The 19,280-nt window shown below is 36.3% G+C and overlaps 2 protein-coding genes across 23 annotated transcripts in view; one reads left to right on the forward strand and one right to left on the reverse strand.

Moving 5' to 3' along the window:
• CEP170 (centrosomal protein 170) overlaps positions 1 to 18,554 on the reverse strand; it is a 100,259-nt gene extending 81,705 nt beyond the window's left edge. For 8 of the 9 annotated variants that reach the window (XM_032466521.1, XM_032466520.1, XM_032466519.1 and 5 more), the window contains exon 1: positions 18,105 to 18,359. The gene's annotated coding sequence lies outside the window, so the exon portion shown is untranslated. Of the gene's footprint in view, positions 1 to 18,104; positions 18,360 to 18,415 lie in introns of those variants that run through there. The other variant, XM_014559990.2, reaches the window with a different exon arrangement.
• SDCCAG8 (SHH signaling and ciliogenesis regulator SDCCAG8) overlaps positions 18,421 to 19,280 on the forward strand; it is a 185,785-nt gene continuing 184,925 nt past the window's right edge. For 13 of the 14 annotated variants that reach the window (XM_032466526.1, XM_032466522.1, XM_032466527.1 and 10 more), the window contains exon 1: positions 18,829 to 19,261. In XM_032466526.1, the coding sequence (XP_032322417.1) occupies positions 19,006 to 19,261 (256 nt within the window). In that variant the 5' untranslated portion in view covers positions 18,829 to 19,005. Of the gene's footprint in view, positions 18,557 to 18,828; positions 19,262 to 19,280 lie in introns of those variants that run through there. The other variant, XM_032466534.1, reaches the window with a different exon arrangement.

The following is a 19,280-nucleotide window of genomic DNA, read 5'->3' on the forward strand; positions in this document are numbered from 1 at the left end:
TCTACCATTAAGCTATACCCACCCCCCTCTTTTTTTAACTGAAGTATAGTGGGTTTACAATGCTGTGCTAATTTCTGGTGTACAGCGTGGTGATTCACACTCTTTTCACATTCTTCTCCACCATAAGCCATTACAAGGTATTGAATATAGCTTCCTGTGCTATTCAGTAGGACCCTGTTGTCTATCCATCTTACATACAGTAGTTAACATTTGCAAATCCCAGACATCCACCTAATTCCTTGATGCAGGTGTTGTTGCTAGTCTTCATTTGTCTACTGTCTGTCAAATTGGTTTTTAGCATTTCACATGTATGTCCTGGCCAAATCAACAGAGAATCAAAGTAACTTTACCTGAGAAAAAAACCGTCAACCTAGTATATAATCTGCATACTGCCTTTTCAAGGGAGGCCACTTTCAAAACATGACATTAATAGGTCAGTCAAAAGTTATAAACTCATTTAAGAGAAGTGGAAAAAAAAAGAATGTTTTTGCACCATTTGTACCGGTCATATCCATCAGACATGTTAAAGTAAATCAAATTAGCCTAAACACAGTAAACAAAACCCCTGAGCCAACGATGGGCAATAGGAAGAGTTTCTTATCATTTTTGAAATTACAAAGTAATATGTAAGCATGACTCAGATGCTGCAAAAATATTTTAAGCATTTAGACAATATCAAATATAATTATACAATATACAAATATGTAATATATAACTCCACAATGTAAACATACAATAAATTACATAAAATAATATAAAATTAAAATAAGGACTTTTCATGTATTTTGTTTTGACTTTCAACACGGCTTAAAAGGTAACAAAATATAAATTTTTGAAAAAACACAAATAAAACACATAATCGTCAAGAGGAAGGTATTTATTTTTTCGTTGGGTGGAGCACTGACTGTGAGTCATCCTCTAGCTTCTCTCCAACAGGAGGGAATGGGATACGACATAAGTCCACTCTGCCTCAGTTTTCACATGGGACTCTCCCCCGTCTTGCACAGCTTCTCACTGGTCCCTCAGATGCAATGCTGTTTTCCTACTCACTGAGTAATCCTGACACTTGCACATGAATAAAACTGAAAGCTTTTGAGAGCTTCCTCAATGGCCAAGGCAGGGGTTTCAGCTCAGCTTCCCCTAAGGGGCAGGAAAAGGGACCCTGGGCTTGCTGATCGTACAGAATATGTCCAAGTCTTGACTTGGACACTTCAGGTATCCTAACTGTAAAAAGAAAAAACAGGTCAAAAATCAAAAAAATGAGAAGAGAGCACCTCAAGATAAAATGAGATACAGATACGGTGTCCTACGGTATCTGGCATGTTCAGGGGGGCTCGATTTATGCTGGTCACCTTTTCTCTCCTTCTTCCCACCCCACTTCTTTCAGGAAACACTTACTTACGAGAAACCTAATAAATTCAGGCACTCTGAGCATTTAGGGTGCACAAAGAGAGAACAAACAAGAAAATCCTGCTCCAGGAACTCAGTCCAAAGGGAATGCTGGTCAGTAGATACCATGATAGAGATAAGCATAAGGTGATACTAAAACCAGAAGGGCCATTGCTCCAGACTGGGATGGTTACACTGGGGGCAGCATCATTCCAAGTCAGTACAGAGCTGAAATACAGAAACCTTTCTTCATCTCTGTATTCCCAGAACCTAGTCCAATGTTTTGCCTCTAGTGAGTGAGTGACAAGCTATTTTTAATGGATGAACAAGTAGCTCTGGAGCTGCTACAAATCCTCTTGAGTTGAGGATAATCTGGAAATCTCCAAGGATAGGGGGTGAGAAATTAATCATTTAACCTTTGCTACAATTAAATCTAGCTATTAAATCCTGGTTAACTCCTCCCCACCCCCATCCAACTTCAGTTGTCTCTCTCATATTCTTTATCTCCTGGTCAGACAGGCTTTTTTCAGCAGCTGACAAAAGTTTAAAGCTCTGACATTTGGAGGTCAGATAGAGGTAAATACTGAGCCACCATCACAGTCCCATTTCTACATCCCTGGTCGCTACAGTTAGCTTTAAAAATTGTTTCTCCTGTTATATCAGAGCTCACTTCAGGACCTAACACATTACAAAACGTGGTATTTAAACTTTAAATTTAAAAAAACATAACAAAAACTCTGCAAATGTTTAGCGGAGCAGTCTCACTCAAGTTTCAACATTAATTTTACTACTTTTACTTATATTAAAAAAATGTTGCTTCCAGTCACTTATAGTTCAAATTGGGGACTGGTGGCAACAAGAGTCTGAGTCATTTTAAATACTGTAATGATAGAGCCACGTGATATGCAACAATAGTGTACTTGATATTTAATAACATTACAACAGAACTATGAAATAATGTATCACATAACAGGCAAAGCAAAGAACCAGTTTACTCATATTACTAGATCTGAGAGAAAATAAAACCTATTACATAAATCATCATCAGTGTGTGCAATTACTTGAGCTAAAACAGTATGTTAAGGAAAGTCTATCCTTTTGCTTCTGGCAATCGGACGGCTGATTCATCAACAGATGACTTTACAGAGAATGAACCTCGTCTCTTACCCCCCAATTCCTGCTGTAAGAAATAACTGGGCTCACATTAGGACTATCAATCTACGCAGTTGAAAATGCTTCCCTCTAACCTGTGCAATTCTCATGTTAATAAAATGTTATCTATTTATGCACTGAACTTTTCTTCTGGTAACAGCAGGCATGAAAAAGGTAACAATGATCTCCATAGGCTTGGTCCAGTGTCTAGTTTTTTGTTTCCTGAATGAGTGAACAGTAGGAGAAAGATATGATTTTCATAACAAAATAAATGAACACTTACAACAAAGAAAAAGTGATCAATTTCATCTCCTGAACTATAATTGTCATCTGAACCGGAAGTAAAGCTTATCAATTAAAATGAACTAAGTTACTGAATTAACTGCCATACTGGTTTTTATAACTTGCACTATGTCTTTTTTTTTAAATTAAGATACTATTTTTAGAGCAGTTTAAGGTTCACAGCGAAATTGAGAGGCAAGGTACAGAGATTTCCCAACACCCCCAACCACAACACATGTAGAGCCTCCTCCACTATCAGCATCTCCCACCAGAGTGATGCTTTTTTTTTTTTTAACAACTGTTGAACCTATACTGACATATCATTATCAAAGTACTTAGTTTATATTAGAATTCATGATTGGTGTTGTACACTCTATGGGTATTGGACAAATGTATGACAGCATGTATCCATCATTATGGTATCCTCACTGCCCTAAAAGTTCTCTATGCTTCCCCTATTCATCCCTCCCAGTACCAACCCCTAGCTGCCACTGATCTTTTTACTGTCTCCATACCTTTCCAGTGTCATGTAACTGGAATCATATACATACATGTAGTACGTAGCCTTTTCAGACTGGCTTTTTTCACTTAGTAATATGCATTTATTGCATATCTTTTCCAGTTCGATAGCTCCATATCTTTTCAGTTTGATAGCTCATTTCTTTTTAGCACTGAATAATAGTCCATTCTCTGGATGTATCACAGTTTATTTATTCACTTGGCTAAAGGACATCTTGGTTGCTTCCAAGTTTTGGCAGCTATGAATAAAACTGCTATAAATATCATGTCTTTTATATCCTATCATACCAAGTACTCAAAAGGTAAGTGACTATATTTTAAACAATAAATTCAGAATTAATTTCACATTTTCCCATTACTAAATCCCTAACAGAAAATATCCTCAATACTACAGGCTCTGCCTTTGATGCCTTATATTTCTGAAAATGAAAAAAGCATTAGGGCTGCATTTCAGTTAAGGACTCAGGATCAAGTAAAGTGCAGATATGACTGATGTTATGTTACAAAAGCAAACATGTTAATTTCCTATTATCTTTTATTTACAATAGATAGCATTTATTGACCATTTACTATATGCCAGACACGGTTCTAAGAACTTCATATACACACATATACATAGTTGTTTTTAACTACAAAAATTATGTAAGCTCTAGAGAGTGGACAAATGTTATATATCAGTTGCATGGGAGAACTCCATTTTATGGAGTACAATAAAATGAATTAATCTGTTTTTTTCTTCTTTTTATCTTTTTCTTAGTGTTTAAGCACTAAGCACTAATAACAGTGAAGAAGTAAAAATTAAGATAGAAAGAGTTCATAAGCTCATAGGAGGAAAAACAGATAAACAGAAGCTAAGTAAATGAATAAGACCATTTCAGTGACGATGGGAAGATAGGAAAATGAAAAAAACACGGACAACAGCATTTAGTAACAGTTTTAGGGTGGTGCTGTTTAGGTTGGGTAGTCCAGGAACATCTCTGAGAAAGTGACACATATGTAGCACATATTTAAAAATTCAGCTCTGCTGTATAACTAACTTGTTCTGGGGGAGATAACAAAATAAACTCTTGGGAAATTTTTCTTTCTTTTAAAATCCCCACCCCTATTTGAAACTGCACAGTTAATCCAAAAAATTAAATACACAGCTGTGCTTTTTCTGGATACCTACCAAGATACTTGTCCCATGCTCATGTGAACAAATTCTAATGAGAAACTTCTGCTCTCATATACTCCTGATTATTTTTGAACGAGTGTTCCAAATTTTACCTTTATCATCTGCCACATGTATTATTAATTAAATCTTTTTAGAAAGACAAATATATATGTTGACAAAAAAGTAATTTACAACTTTTGCCTAAAATAGCATTAGAGTCAAAAAATTTTCATTAAAAAAATGAAGATATCCCAAATATCAATGTCATATTCTATCTGAGTTTATCATATATTTTCAAAAGAAGACTCAGATTTGTTGATATACGTTTCCATATATTGTCTAGGCATTAAAAGTTCCTGCCAAGTTTTCTCTGCCAGTTTGTGAAAAATGTAAAAGCTGACTTGCTTTCTTTGTAGAACTACAGAACTGTTAAAGCATAATTTTGTTGTTTTACACCAACAAATCAACTAAGACTCAGATTCAAACATTTATCAAGTACCTCCTTTGTGCCAGTAACTGTGCTACATGCTCATGCTTTCATTCAACTCCCCAAACAAGCAGGTGAGAAACATTTTTCCCTTGAAGAAAGCTGAAGTTAAATGACTTAACCAAGGTCACAAATCCAGTAGTAGTAAACAGGAGCTATCAGTACTCAAACCTGGGGTTTCATACCAAGTTCTGGGCGTTTCCCACAACTGCCATCTCCTTTGTGTTTTTCCCAAGTATGCCTTAAATTGATGCTAGTAATGTAAATTTCTACGGATGAAGATTTGGCTCAAGAGATTGAATATGACTGAAGAGAACGTATTTTTACCTAGTAATATGTTCTCTGACACTGCCTTTGTATGCAATAAACACTGACTTCAGGCAAAATTTAGTCTATTTTCAATCTACCTTTTACCCTCCTGCTGGGCTATCAGTAGGTTCCAAGGTTTTCTCCCTGAGAAGCCCATAGACAAATAAGAATCAATCTGTGTATATTCAAATCAGAGACCAAAAATAAAATGACCCATCTAGAGGAATGGTAAAATTTAGCAAATGAGGGTACAACGCAGAATCTGAAAGAACAGTAAACTACCTCTAGGCTCACTGAGCAACTATGAATCTGAAAACCTTTGTCAGGTCAAATATCACTATGGGCAGGAAAAGGTACACAAAGCAGCCTCAAAGAACTGAAAATAGAACCTACAGGAGGGAGTGACAGCGGGAAGAAATCAGCTTGAACTAAGGGACAATAGGGGCCCAAAACCCAAATGTTTTTGATTCACCTTCCTTAGTTCACTCTATGACAACGATTTCCCTTGTTTCTGCCATTAATTTGTAATAAATTTCAGCATATAACTGCCCAATGTGCCCTTTAAAAATCTTTTCTGCTTATCATGATTACCCTTTTCCTCCAATTCACCAGATATTTACCGTTTCAGAGGTAGGGCCAAATCATTTCCACCACAGTTTCAGTACAACACATGAAAAGAGAAATCAAAAGTGCAGAATAAAAAGTCCCAGAGTATGTTTTAGACAAGGATATATTTATGAATGCATCACAAATGCACTTGTTGACTATCTAACAAGTTAATTGCTAACTTAAATTATGCACTACTTATTTTTACTTTCATGTTAAATTACAATGCTTATAAATACAACAGTACTGTGCAATGGAGCTATAGTGACAGAAGGGTTCTGTATCTACCCTAATACTTGAGCCACAAGCCACACGTGAACAACCGAGCACTTGAAATATAGCAAATGCATTCAGAAGATTTTAAAATTTTAATATTTAATTAGTCATTTCAACTGTTACTATGTCTGTAAGGCTATTCTTTCATATACTGTAATTCATCAAACTATTATGCTCACAGTAACTAGGTTCATCATTACCAGAAGACCACGAGGTATGTGATGGTTTGCTGGAAATATTCTGTAGTGTGAATATTTCTGAGAAGGAAATTCTTTCAGCAATTTTCTTAAGGGAGGATATCTCCAGGCACAGCTAAAGAATTGACATTTATTTCATCTGGAGAAGAACCTCTGCAAGTTTGAGGATAAAAAGTGGCCAAAAGAGATTAAAAGATTATTGGTATGTTTAAGAACAATTACTACTAGGAGATAATACTCTGAGCCCAAATGAATATCAGAATATGTTAAAAAAAAAAAAGTGACCTTTCAAAAACTTTCTTTCTTCAGTCCTACCTTTCTTTCCTCCTCTGCCTAACCCTCTTTTTTTAGTTTTCATTTCTTTACAGCGCTGCATACCAAACACACTCTCTAATTCCTTTGGCTCCTTCTCATTTCTTTGTGACTCAATGGGCCATAACCAGAAAACTGAAGCTGAGGAATATTCTACATTTTTCACAGACACAATATTACTTAAAAAGTTCAGGGTAACCTTAAATATTATATAGTTTAAGACTTTTATTTTTACAAATAAGCAAAATGAGATAGTAAGACTAATGACTTGTCCAATGCTATGTATCTAGATAGTAACAGTGTCAAAACTAAAATGGAGATCCAATTCCTTGTGCGAAGTACTCCTTTTTTACACCATGTTGACAAAGTGTGTGTTTGTGTGTGTTTATGTGTGTCTTTATCCTGGGATCAGGAAACAACCTCAAAAGTCATCTGTGTCAGAAAATAACTAAGCCATCTGCCTTTTCTGCAGCAGGTTATCTGATGAGAGTATCTACTAATAAAACAATAGCTGTAAAACAAATTTGGGCTTATGAAAGTGATTATCTCAAAATAACTGTATTTGGTTCCCACATGCACATGATCCCCATTTTTTCTCTGTAATTTTGCAACTTTTGACAGAAAAATACCTTCCTATCACTGCATTAAACAGATAAAATCATGCCACACTACTAAAGACCAATCTATGGGGGAAATGTTAGCAAAAGGAAAAATATATATTAAATTAATTAAGATTATTCATTGAGATTTCTACTATTACTATTGTAAGATTACTATTGAGATTTCTATGAGGCTTTTTATTTGAAGCAGCTTACTGTTTCCATTAGATGTTCGAGAATCCTATAAAATACTATAATCTTGCATTTCATAGATATCCATTAATTTCATAGGCATATCCTATGGGGATTTAGATCAGACACCTTCACATGATTAAATAAAAATAGTCAAAACATGAAAAGAAGTAAATAATTTAATTTACAGTAAGTGCCTAGGGACTTTGATTCATAAATTTCATAATTATTCTTCACTGCTCTGGACATTAGCTCTTATTCTGTCCTTATTTTTGACACTGATACGTTTGATAAAATTTTACTTTTGCTTCCTTCATTTATGTTGGATCCAGCATAGAAGGTTTACCCAAATTCTAATACATTTTTAAAGAAGTGATTTTGATCATTATATTTGAATACTGCCAAATAGTAAACTTAGTTTTTAGAGTATATATACATATCAAAGAAAAACTCAAACCCCCTAATCAGAAAGTAATTTTGTAAGATAACTCGGTACCCATATTAGTAAATTTGAAGTTCCAAGGCCAAAATAACTTACAGATTTTGAACATTATACCCTTAGAGAGCAACTAATTTTAAAAAGTAGGTTTACTATTTTTAATAAATTTTATTTCCTATTGAGAAGCTGTTAATCTAGTTCTTATGACTGGCTTCCTGTACCAGCAGCAAAACTGGAATATAAAAATACAAATGCGGGGTGGGGAGGGTATAGCTCAGTGGTAAAGGGCATGCTAAGCATGCACGAGGTCCTGGGTTCAATTCCCAGGACCTCCATTAACATAAGTAAATAAATAAACCTAATTACCTCCCCACCTCAAAAAAAAATTTTTTTTAAATATAAGCCATTAAAAATACAAATGCCCACTAGAACCTAAGGATCCTCAGCATTTCAGAAGGCTTTGTCCTAAAACTGATGAACTTTCAAACAAAGGGACTGTAAGATTATTCTGTTTTAAATGAAAGTTTTTGCATTTTGAAAATTTGTTTTACAATAGAATTGCTAAAAATGTGTTTTTAAATGGTTATTCAGAAAGCATGAAAACATTTTAAAAACCTTGAACAAGAAAATAAAGTACAGACAGTATATAGTTCACCTCCAAGAGCTTTCCTTTCTTCTCTTTAGTGCCACATTTTAAAGAATAGTGTTTTTATTAATCCACTTCTTTACCTCTCAGCCATTCCTGAATTCACGCTATGTATCAAAGATTTACTGAGTTTCTCTCCTTTCTCTTCCTCTCAACTGCCTTAGTGAACCATAGTCAAAAATGTCCTTATAATTGTTAAACCCAATGACATTATTATTCCTATTACATCATTTATTTTGAAATGCATCAAAATATAAAATGGACTAATGAATAGATGATGGATTTATGGCCAGATATGTGATGAAACTAATACAATATTAATGGGAGAATCAAGATGGTGGGTATATGAGTAATCATTGTGAAACTGAAACAATTACCCTGTATGTTTGAAAATTTTCATTAAAAATACTAGAAAAAAAATCGAGAAGAACAATGATGAACCATGCACACACAGGCTCTGTATTAAAAACAAAAACTTGTCTCACAAATTAACTCTAGTGAAAAGAAGAAATAAAAGTTTAAAAAGTAAAAACTCTGAGAACAATATATGTAAAAGCTAAAGAATGTACCCAAGCTGTGTTGAGGAAAAATTTATAGCCGTAAGTATTTTCCACTGAACTAAAAAATTAAAAAAAATTATTATGATAACTAGTAGAGATAAATATTGAAGATTTTAAAGATAAATAAGTTAAAAACATAATCACAAAAATGATAAAAAGCACATTCTTAAAAAAAAAAATACTAAGACCTCTGACAGATTTTGCCTTCCTCATTCATCACAAATATTTAGCTTTGTAATAGAAACATGTAACTGCAGACATGATCTTTTTAATTTACAAAATAAGTATATCTATAACTTTATGCTTCTAAATTTAAAAATCTCAAGTGAATAAACTTCTAGGTAGATGAAAATGACATAACTGACTCAGAAACAGGTAGAAACTTGAACAGAATGGAAAACACTATTAAAAATTAAGGCCCTAAAAACTTGTTCCAGAGTCTCCTTGTCATCTTTCAGATCATAAATAAATCAATAAATTCAGTTTAATCTCAATCAAAACCCAAAAGGATTTTTTCAAATGAACTTGACAAAATAATTCTAAAACACACCTAGAAAAGATAAGCATACAAGGATAACTAGGTGAACACTATAAAACTAGTATAGTGTAGAGAGAGAAGTGTCCATTTGTAAACAGGTATTATAAACTTCTGTTATAATACATGGTAATAATATAGCAGTGCAGAAATAGGCAGAAAGACAAATTGAATAAAAGATCCAGAAATAAATCTATGCATATTAAGACGTTTCAAATTGTGACAGATAACGAAGAGTTAACGTAATAAATGACAAAAGGCTATATGTACGTCTAAGTACGTTTTAGATAAATTAACACATTTGCATGTTAGAATTCAAACCATAAATTCTATAAGAAAAAATACAGGTATGTATTTAACAAAATTTTTTACAGTGGAATCACTTAATAAGGAAAATGAAAAAAAGAAATTAGGCTATACACAAGTTAAAAATCTTTGTTGGGTAAAAAAAACATAAACTTAAAAGGCAAATGAAAATCTTGGAAAAAAATTTTACAACACATATGACAAAGAAGTTGTTACAAGTAAATACGAAGGTGAATTTTCTCCTTTACAAAAAAATGAGCTAAGGTACACGTATGAGCAATCCAGATTAGAAATACAAATGGTCAATAAACATTTCTAAAAAGTCATTCAGATGTATTACTGATAAGAGAAATTTAAATAAGTTTTTTAGTTTACCAAATTGTCAAAAATTTTAATAAGATTTGTAATACTCAGCAGTGGTGAAGGGTTGAGGAAACACAAAGTCATATACCAATGAAGGAGGTGTACATTGGTAATATATCTGTGGGTGGTGGGTGTGGGTATTACATTAGAAAATTAGAAAAGGTTTTTGAATTTTACATATTCTTTGATTTAGTTAACTTCTTGAAATAGTAGCAAAGAAAAATATCGATTTGCACAGAAATTCAGTTAGAAATGTCCACTACAGGGTTGTTTATAATTTTAAAAAATACCCTTAATTTCCATAAATTATAAGTAAATTACAAGCTTCACAAAATGAAAGTTTAATCTCAGTATAAAACTGATTAAACCAAAATAAGACAAGAATATGTAACAGCAGTGTTACTGGCTAGCGGGATTATGACAGTGTGTTCTTCTCGACTTAATGATGTTTTCCAAAATTTTGCAATGGGTAAGTCTTAGTTTTGTAATATAAAAAAATAAAATAGTATGAAAAATAAGATAGCCACCAAGCAAATAATACTATAAAAGGTCCCCGATATACATATTTTGAAGTTATAGTGCTACTGCCTTAAAAAGCTTCCCATAGAAAGTCCTCCATTTGCAAGGTCCCTTTTTCACCAAAATAAGTATTTTACACTTACCTCTCCATCATCATTTTCCTTATCTTTTGTTTAGTGAAATCAGTTTCTAGCTGGCTGATTGTCGTTCATGACCCCTAACCAATCCCTAAGCTTAAAATTTGTCCTTTTTTGTTCCATGTAACATGTGACAAACCACCATCCAATAAAAAGCCAGTTAAAAGAGGAAAATTCTCCTTGTTGCCCTGGAAAAACAGTAAGCAGGCTTCATTCTTGTTTAGACACTCTACTTAGAATTGAAAGATGAGGTTAGGGATGGAGAAAGTTGTATCTCAAAGCCTCTTCCTAGCATCATGTCCTTTTCTCCACCTTCAAGAATACTGTAAAATGATGGACAAAACTGCCTATGGGGGGGATGGAATGCACAAGAAGTGAAAAAAAAATATTCCTACAGAGTTAGAATGAAAAGATATCTCTATTCGTCACCCCAACCAAAACATTTCTTCAAATCTAACGTTATCAAATGGTACCACACTTGGGGCACTGGGAAGGGGATCCCTACCCGCAACGATCACTTTCATGTCTTTTACATCTATCTCATTTGTTTTACAAAATAAACTTGAGGTAGCTGGACTACCACCAGCTTTACTTTATAGATGAAGAAACTAAACTTTTGAAATTACGTGACAGAATCACAGAAGCAGTGACTCTGAGGCAATTCCTGATAGCAAATTCTCCCTGAACAGCGCTGCCTCTCCTGTTCAAACTTAAGCAACAGCATCTTCATCCACCTAAGAAACAGCAGCAACATATCTGTGAGTAAAACTTTGTTCACAGCTTTAAATTTTAGCAGTTTCTGGGGGAGAATAATTATGAGTATCTTCACTGATAAACGAGAATAAAGAGGGGTCTGATAAAATTTTTTCAGAGACGGTTTACAAGGAAAGAGGATATCACCTGATTTCTTAAGAAATGTTAAATGATTGAAGGTGGTACAGTTGGTTGATCATTCGTTATCTCTAAAAATACTTCCTTTACTTGTCTTCTGGGACACCACACTCATGACCTCACTGGCCACTTTTCAATCTGTGATGGCTCTTTCTCTTTTGCTAAGCTCTCACTATTGGAGAGTATCAGGTAAAATTCTTGGACCTCTTCTTAACCTAATCAACATACTCTCAACCCAAGCAATGTCTTCCAGTTCTATGGCTTTAATTATGGTCTACTGGTGATGCTGAAAATTTAAATATCTTCAGTTCCAACCTCTCCTCTGAATTCTAGACTTGAATATTCAACTGCCTACTAGATACCACCACTTGGATGTTTAATAGATATTTCAAACCTAACATATCCAAAACTTCATTTTTTAAAACTAGAACCTGGTAACTTTCACCACTGCTCAAGTGAATCTCCACCACTACCACTCTAGTCTAAACTATTAACATCTCTCAGTTGAGATTATTCCCATTGTCTCTTCACTCATCTCCTGTTCCCATTCTTTTCCTCTCAAGTTCTATCATCCACAAAACAGCCAGAACCACACTTTAAAAATATAACCCAATTCTTTTGTCACTCCCCTGCTCAGAACATTCCAATGAACTTCCAAGGCACTTTAAATAAAATCAATCAATACAACCTCTATCCAACATCATTTCTTCCTAATCTTCCTTCCTCTTGTTCACCTCAAGTGAGTGGCCTCTTTGTTCCCTGAATACACTCATCCCATTACTGTCTCAGGACCAGTGTGCTCTCTAACCAGATACCTACATGGTGTGCTTCCTTATCTAATGTTAAGTCTCTGCTAAATGTCACCTTCTCAAAGAGCAGAATACCCTAAACAGTCACTAAAATAGTGGCCCTCCAGATGCAGAATATTGTACAAAGAGGCTATCTTTTGAGTAAAAGAGGGTAGGTAGGTTAAGAATATATACTGTTTTGCTTAAATTGCAAAAAAAAAAAAAAAAAAAAAAAAAAAAAACCACTGGAAGGATACATAAGAAATAATAAAAAGTTACCTTTTGGATTTGAGAAAGTGGTAAATCAGCAGAACAGGGAGATGAGTGGGAGGACTGCTCACAATATTTATTTTTAAGATATTGTTTGATTTTTTGAACCATTTGAATGACTACTTAAAAATAAACTGAAAAATCACAGTCCATCACTCTCTACCCCTTTACTTTGATTTATTTTTCATCACAGCACCTAAGCTTACTTGACTTTACAGCATATAATTATATAATTATCCATATCCCCACCAGGCTGTAAGCTTCAACCAACTCCTTTAGTACTACAGGATACAATGGTTTTCTCCTTAATTGAAAACAAACAAACAAACAAAAATATTCAAATTGTTTTTATTATCTTTTATTATCTTTTTCCTCCAGCATATTTTATTTATGTAACATTTATCCTATTTATAAATTTGCACAGCTTTGTTACTGGCTATATCTAGTACATACACAGGATGAAGACATAAGAGAGGTTGCTTGTTAAATTGTAAATGTCAAAAAGCCAGGAAGGGAAGCCAGCCCCTTAGAGGACAGAATCATGATTCAAGAAGACCTCAAGTTTCAACTACATTCAAGTAGATGCTATTTTAAAAGGTTAGAGGTAATTATTGCTTCAAAAACGTCATCTACGTGTACATACAGAATAGGAAAGATCTTAACATAAAAAGATTCAGGTTTATGTTGACTATATCAGTGATTTCCAGACAAAGTTTTCAAAAAGCAAAGGGGGAAACACGGTAACTTTTCATTGTTTATTTTTAAACACTAACAAAACAAAACAAAAATGGAAGACAAATATCAAAAAAAACTTACCACCTACTAACACTACCATTTCATAAAGAAAGGTCATTTTAACACTAGAAAAACAGATACACACAAAGTAAAAAAATAATCTGTTGAACTGGACAAATATAACTTGAAAAGCCACATAATGTTTCTCTCTCTCTTCTTTTTGCTTAGAAGTGGCAAAGCTATTATTGGTGTTAGAGTTAACACAATTTTAGACTGTAAACACAACTGTACGGCTTGAGTTAAGGAAAGGAATAATTGTACTACACTGCATTCAGACCACAAGTGCAGAACTAAATCTGGAAACTGGATCAGAACATAAAGACTAGCACTGACAAGACTGACTGAATCTAGTGACAGAGACGAGAAAAGGAAGGAAACAGTATCATATGAAGTTGTAGGGATTGTAATATTTAATTCATAAGAGGGAAAACTTAGCAGAGGCTCAATATATTGAGAAAAACCTTACTGTATCTTAAAGACAGAACTGCAACCAATGGAAAAAGTTACATGGAAAGCAGACACTAGCTCAATTTAAGAAAGATCTTTCTAGTACACTTTTTCAAAGCTAAATGCGCCATCCTATGTCCATTTTGTTCATGGAAGTGTTATTCATGGAGATGCTGGACTCAATAAGATCTCAGGGATATTATTAGAGAGTGGCACAGTGTATGTGATGACTTTCAAAGTCTCCTCTAACTCTAAGATTTTGTGAATAGGAGGGAATAAATGTTGCCTTTTTAATTTACTGAAAATAAATGAGTGGAAAGAATTTTGGCTTTAGTCAGAAAGACTAAACATGTGACACAGAGGCATTATTCACAAACTCTGGACCTCAAATATCCTCAACTTAAAATGTGTAAAGTAATACCTTACTTACAAGACTACTGCATGAATTACACACACACACACACACACACACACACACACACGCACACACACAAAACGTCTGGCACTTAGTAGGTGCTCAATACATGGTAGGTATTATTCACTTATTCAATAATTATCATGTCCCAAAGGGTAATATTTTCTAGATTATTTATTAGCCACTGATACACTTAAACAATGACATTCTCTGCTGTGTCTCGTTTTTTGTTTTACAATTAAACAATACATGCTTGACATTTGTCTTTATTTCTATGCTTCATAAAATCCCTACTGGATGTAAGTAATTTTTATAAGGTTTTCTTTAAGCTTGCTTTTGTTGATTTCCTCTTTTTGTTTGACACAAAACTGGGCTTTACTTTCAGTACTTGTCAGCTATGTCATTCATTTTGGAATATATATATATATACACATATATATATACACACACACATGCCTAAATATATATAAATATACATATAAAAATGCAACAATATATTTATATTTCAACTAAACTGGACTATACATACATACTCAACCTACTATCAGATAGATGTTTTCTTATTGCTTAATATAGCCCACACTGGCTAAATCATTGCTGAGCACTTCCCTCAGAAATATTTGAGTAAATAAAGATCTATTTCACTAAGGGTAATTGATTTTTAGAAATCTTGGTTATTAACAAAAGTTTATGAAATAAAGAGTGTCAGAGGTTTCTCCCCTCATAAGAGGAAACCCATTTCTTACTGAAATACATCAACACTTAATGCTCCAGCCAATATTATTTACCTACCAAGGATTTTTCAGATGGTATGTAATTTCTTTTTTGTTTTACTCCCAGAATAATTCACAACTGTACAGATATTTTAGTTAGCAATTTAATATCATGCTGTCTGTTAGATATTTATTACAAGACTGCACTGCTTAACCCTATAATGTTCATGATAAAGAAGAAAAATCATTACACATTAATTAAAACAGAAAAGTTACTTTTCAGGAATAGAATTTTCACTAAAAAACACGTCAACAAGTTTAAACTACACAGTACTTAGTACTAGATAAGTGATACCTGATTATAATCAGATGCAACAAAACTAGTTGTTTTTTTAGTGATAAAACAAGAAACTGATACTTAAACAAAACAAATCCCTAAGCACAGAATTTTTAAATCACCTTGATACTTATATTAGTAGGCATAATATACCATAATTTTATAGTGTAAACTTCACTATTCTAAGTTGGAAAACACACAGATGGTTAATTCCCTAAAAAGTAATTTTAGAACCCCACAAAATTTAACAGTAAAACACATTTCAAATTTGATTTAATCTAATTTCACATGGTGAATTTAATTACAGATTAATTTTTAAGTTGAAATTTAAGAGATATACTAATTCTTTTTAAAGTCTATTTAAATGCAATACAGAATTAAATAAGATACAATCCAAAAAAGCAAAATCAACTCAATAAAAAAGCATAAATTTAACTTTAATAAAAAGTTCAACATGAATTTCTTCCTCAAAAACTAAATTCTTATTTAAGTTGAAAATAATAAAATTCATTAATTGAATAAAAATGAACTTCACAGATTCTTTTTATGTGGTGATTTTATTTTTAACAGAGTTTATAGAGTTGATCATACTATAAAATACTAACGAATACCAAAAAAACCAAAAAACAAAAAACAAAATATGGTTACTAATAAGAAGTAGGGGAAAAATTCCAACAGTTTCTGTTTTTATGAAAAGGTCATGTTAAGGCTTCTTTTCCTGTATCAGTAAGTTAATTTATGAAACTGAAGTTCCACTTCATTAGAATTATTATTTTTACATTAAAAGAAAAGACTAGATTAACACAAGTGAGGTTATCAATGAGCTTGATTGTCACAGACAACTCAAAAAGCGTGTAGGGAAGCTTTCCATAAACTCTCACAGGGTAGGGGTGTTGGGGACACAGTTGAAAGAGCACACTGAGGAAGAGACCCTGGTTTTACTTGACTCTACCGTTCATTATCAGTTTGGCTTGGACGAACAAGTCAGTTAACTTTCCAAGTTTAAATGTCTTCCTCTGTCTCTGTCAAGTTCATTTAGACTCTTCAGTTTAAAACACCAAAATTCTATAATATCTACAAAGTTAGGAAAAAGTAAAAGCAGAATTGGTTTTACTTCTTAAAAAATAATGGGCGAAAGATACAACACGGTTTTGTAACTTGCAATGTAAATTTCCAGAGCTGAATTCCTAAATAGTTGCAGCATACCCTGCTATGGATGTGTCAGTGAAGATGGAGATACTGTATTCATAATGTAACTCTCCCCTCTCACATTATCCCTTCACCTGCTCCTCCCCATCCTGCTTCAATCTCTCTACTGCTTGTTTTAACGCCAGCAAACAGTTGTAAGCATTGTACGTTTAATAACCCAATCATTTTAAAAGATGCATTTTTCCATGAAATTAATCACCTGCTTCACTACATTTCTCCCAAGTGGATGAATTTTCATTAAGAGAATAAAAGCATGAATTAAAAAATCAGAAACAGAAATAGACCGGACCCATTTTTGTTTCCAATGCTTAAAAAACAAAATGGAAAGATGTATCCTAATCTATTCCCTTAGGAACGTAAATGCCTTACCCACCCAATGAAAAAACAATTTCCTTGGTTCATTTTTCTGCTACACAGCAGCTTTGTCGTCAGGCCCTTTCTAGTCCATTCTTCATCGTCATCTAGTAATTTTATATTGATCATCTTGGCAATGCTTGGACAGGCTCTGTCCTTGTCTTCCAGGAGCTTACATTGTCCAAATAAATAAATAAAACTCCGCTAAACACTAAAAACCAAAGATTCCGTGCTTTAGGATACAAATGCCACATCTTCCCGCCCTGTGTTCGGCAGCTGCTAATTCTTCTTTCCCTTGTATAAAATGACGGGACCCATACGAAAGGCCACATTTGAATCTCAGGACAATGAAGTCGACAGGAAGCCACTCTCCTCCCCCGGTTTACTACGGAGCCACAGCCAGCGCGGGTGCAGTCGCCTGGCGGGGTGCATGACACCGCGTCTTCCACGCCCTCCCACCGCGCGTCCGAAAAGCTTCTCGCCGGATCTCCCCAAGACGCCCCACACCCCAAAACCAGACATAGAAAAAAGATCGACACCGTGAGCTGCCCCGATCGGGAAAAATCCCTTCTCCAGCGGCAACGCAGCCATTCCCTCCACTGCTTGGCCCGCACCCCTGCAAACTGCTCGGGCAGACAGGGCTGCACAAAGCCTGGAGAGCCGAAGACGACTCAATACGTGGACACAAGCAGAGGAAGCCGGGCCGCAGGACAGGGGGACGCGAGGCGGGGGGAGGGGCGGCCCCACCGAGTCCCAGGTCCGGGGCGGGGGCGGCGCGAGGAGCCTCCGGGAAGGGGCCTGGCCGCCCGGCCCGTACCCCCGCCCGCCGCGGGCCGCGCCCGAGCCTCTGCTGCAAACCGGAGGAGCAAGATGTGGAAAGGCGACGGCAACGGAGCGCATCACTTACCCCTCACTGCTGAGAGGGACCGGACGGGGGGGCGGGGCGCGCCGCGTCCTGTGAATCTCTCGCAAGCGTCCTTCCCCACCCCGTCGCCGCCGCGGTCGAGCTCCCGGCCCCTCGGCGCCGCTGGGCAATAACGTTATTCCACACACGCTCCGCACATAGCGGTAACGGCAAGGAGCGGCCGCCCAGTGCGCAAGCGCCTGGGGAGAGGGCGAGGAGCCCGGCCCTACCCCAGCTCCGGCCCAGTCCCGGCGAACTCCTACTGCGCAGGCGCCGAGCACAGACAATGAAAAGGGATTGTACGGGGGTCTCACCCACAGGCCGCTCCAGCTGCCGACTGCGCAGGCGTACACCAAAGACCAGCTTCAACAATGAAGAGGACCCGGGCTTTAGCAGGGACCGCAACCCGCAAGGACTACAGTTCCCAGCGGGCAGTGCGCCAACTCCAAGCTGAGGTGGGGTCGCTGGGCTGCTAAGATTTGTAGCGTCAGCCCACCAGGGACATTCAGAGCTTCGTTTTCTTGAGAATGTATTTGGCTTTGTTGGCAAATGTCGCAGCTGAAGGGTGTAGAGCTTGTTATTTGCGTTCTTGAGAACCCTCAAGGATCAATTGCATACTAGCGAATTTAGAAGAGTTCAGGTTAGCAGCTGCCTAACCTTGACCGTGAGCCCTTTCTGTCAGTTGGGTGGTCCAAACAGCAGGATGGTTGAAGGCAAGACTAAGCCAGGCTGGGCTCCAGAAACGGGCGGAGCCTCCAAGCAGTCTCTTGGCAACCGGATCTGGCCACCAAACCGCCAAACCTTGAGCTTGGAGCGCGTTGCCCCCTGGGAATTGTAGTGTCGTTGGGAGGAGTCTTAGGAACTTCGAGACTGCAGGCCCGGAGACTTGGGACTACAACTCCCGATGTCCACCACGAGGGCCCGTGGGTGGGAAGAGGCCTGGAGAGCTGCGTCGCGGAGTCCTTGCTCCCCAGTGACAGCAGCGGCAGGAAGCAGGACAGCGCCTGACGGGCGCGGAGGCCTCTTGTTCTTGAAGGGGAGAACACTGGACACTTCCCCACGCAGCTCCCATCCCTGGGCCCCGAGTCTGTGCATGGCGAAGTCCCCGGAGAACTCTACCCTGGAGGAGATTCTGGGGCAGTATCAACGGAGTCTCCGGGGTGAGTTGCTCCGAACCTC

This window comes from Camelus ferus, chromosome 23 (genome assembly GCF_009834535.1).
Source record: "Camelus ferus isolate YT-003-E chromosome 23, BCGSAC_Cfer_1.0, whole genome shotgun sequence".
In the NCBI taxonomy this organism is placed as follows: Eukaryota; Metazoa; Chordata; class Mammalia; order Artiodactyla; family Camelidae; genus Camelus; species Camelus ferus.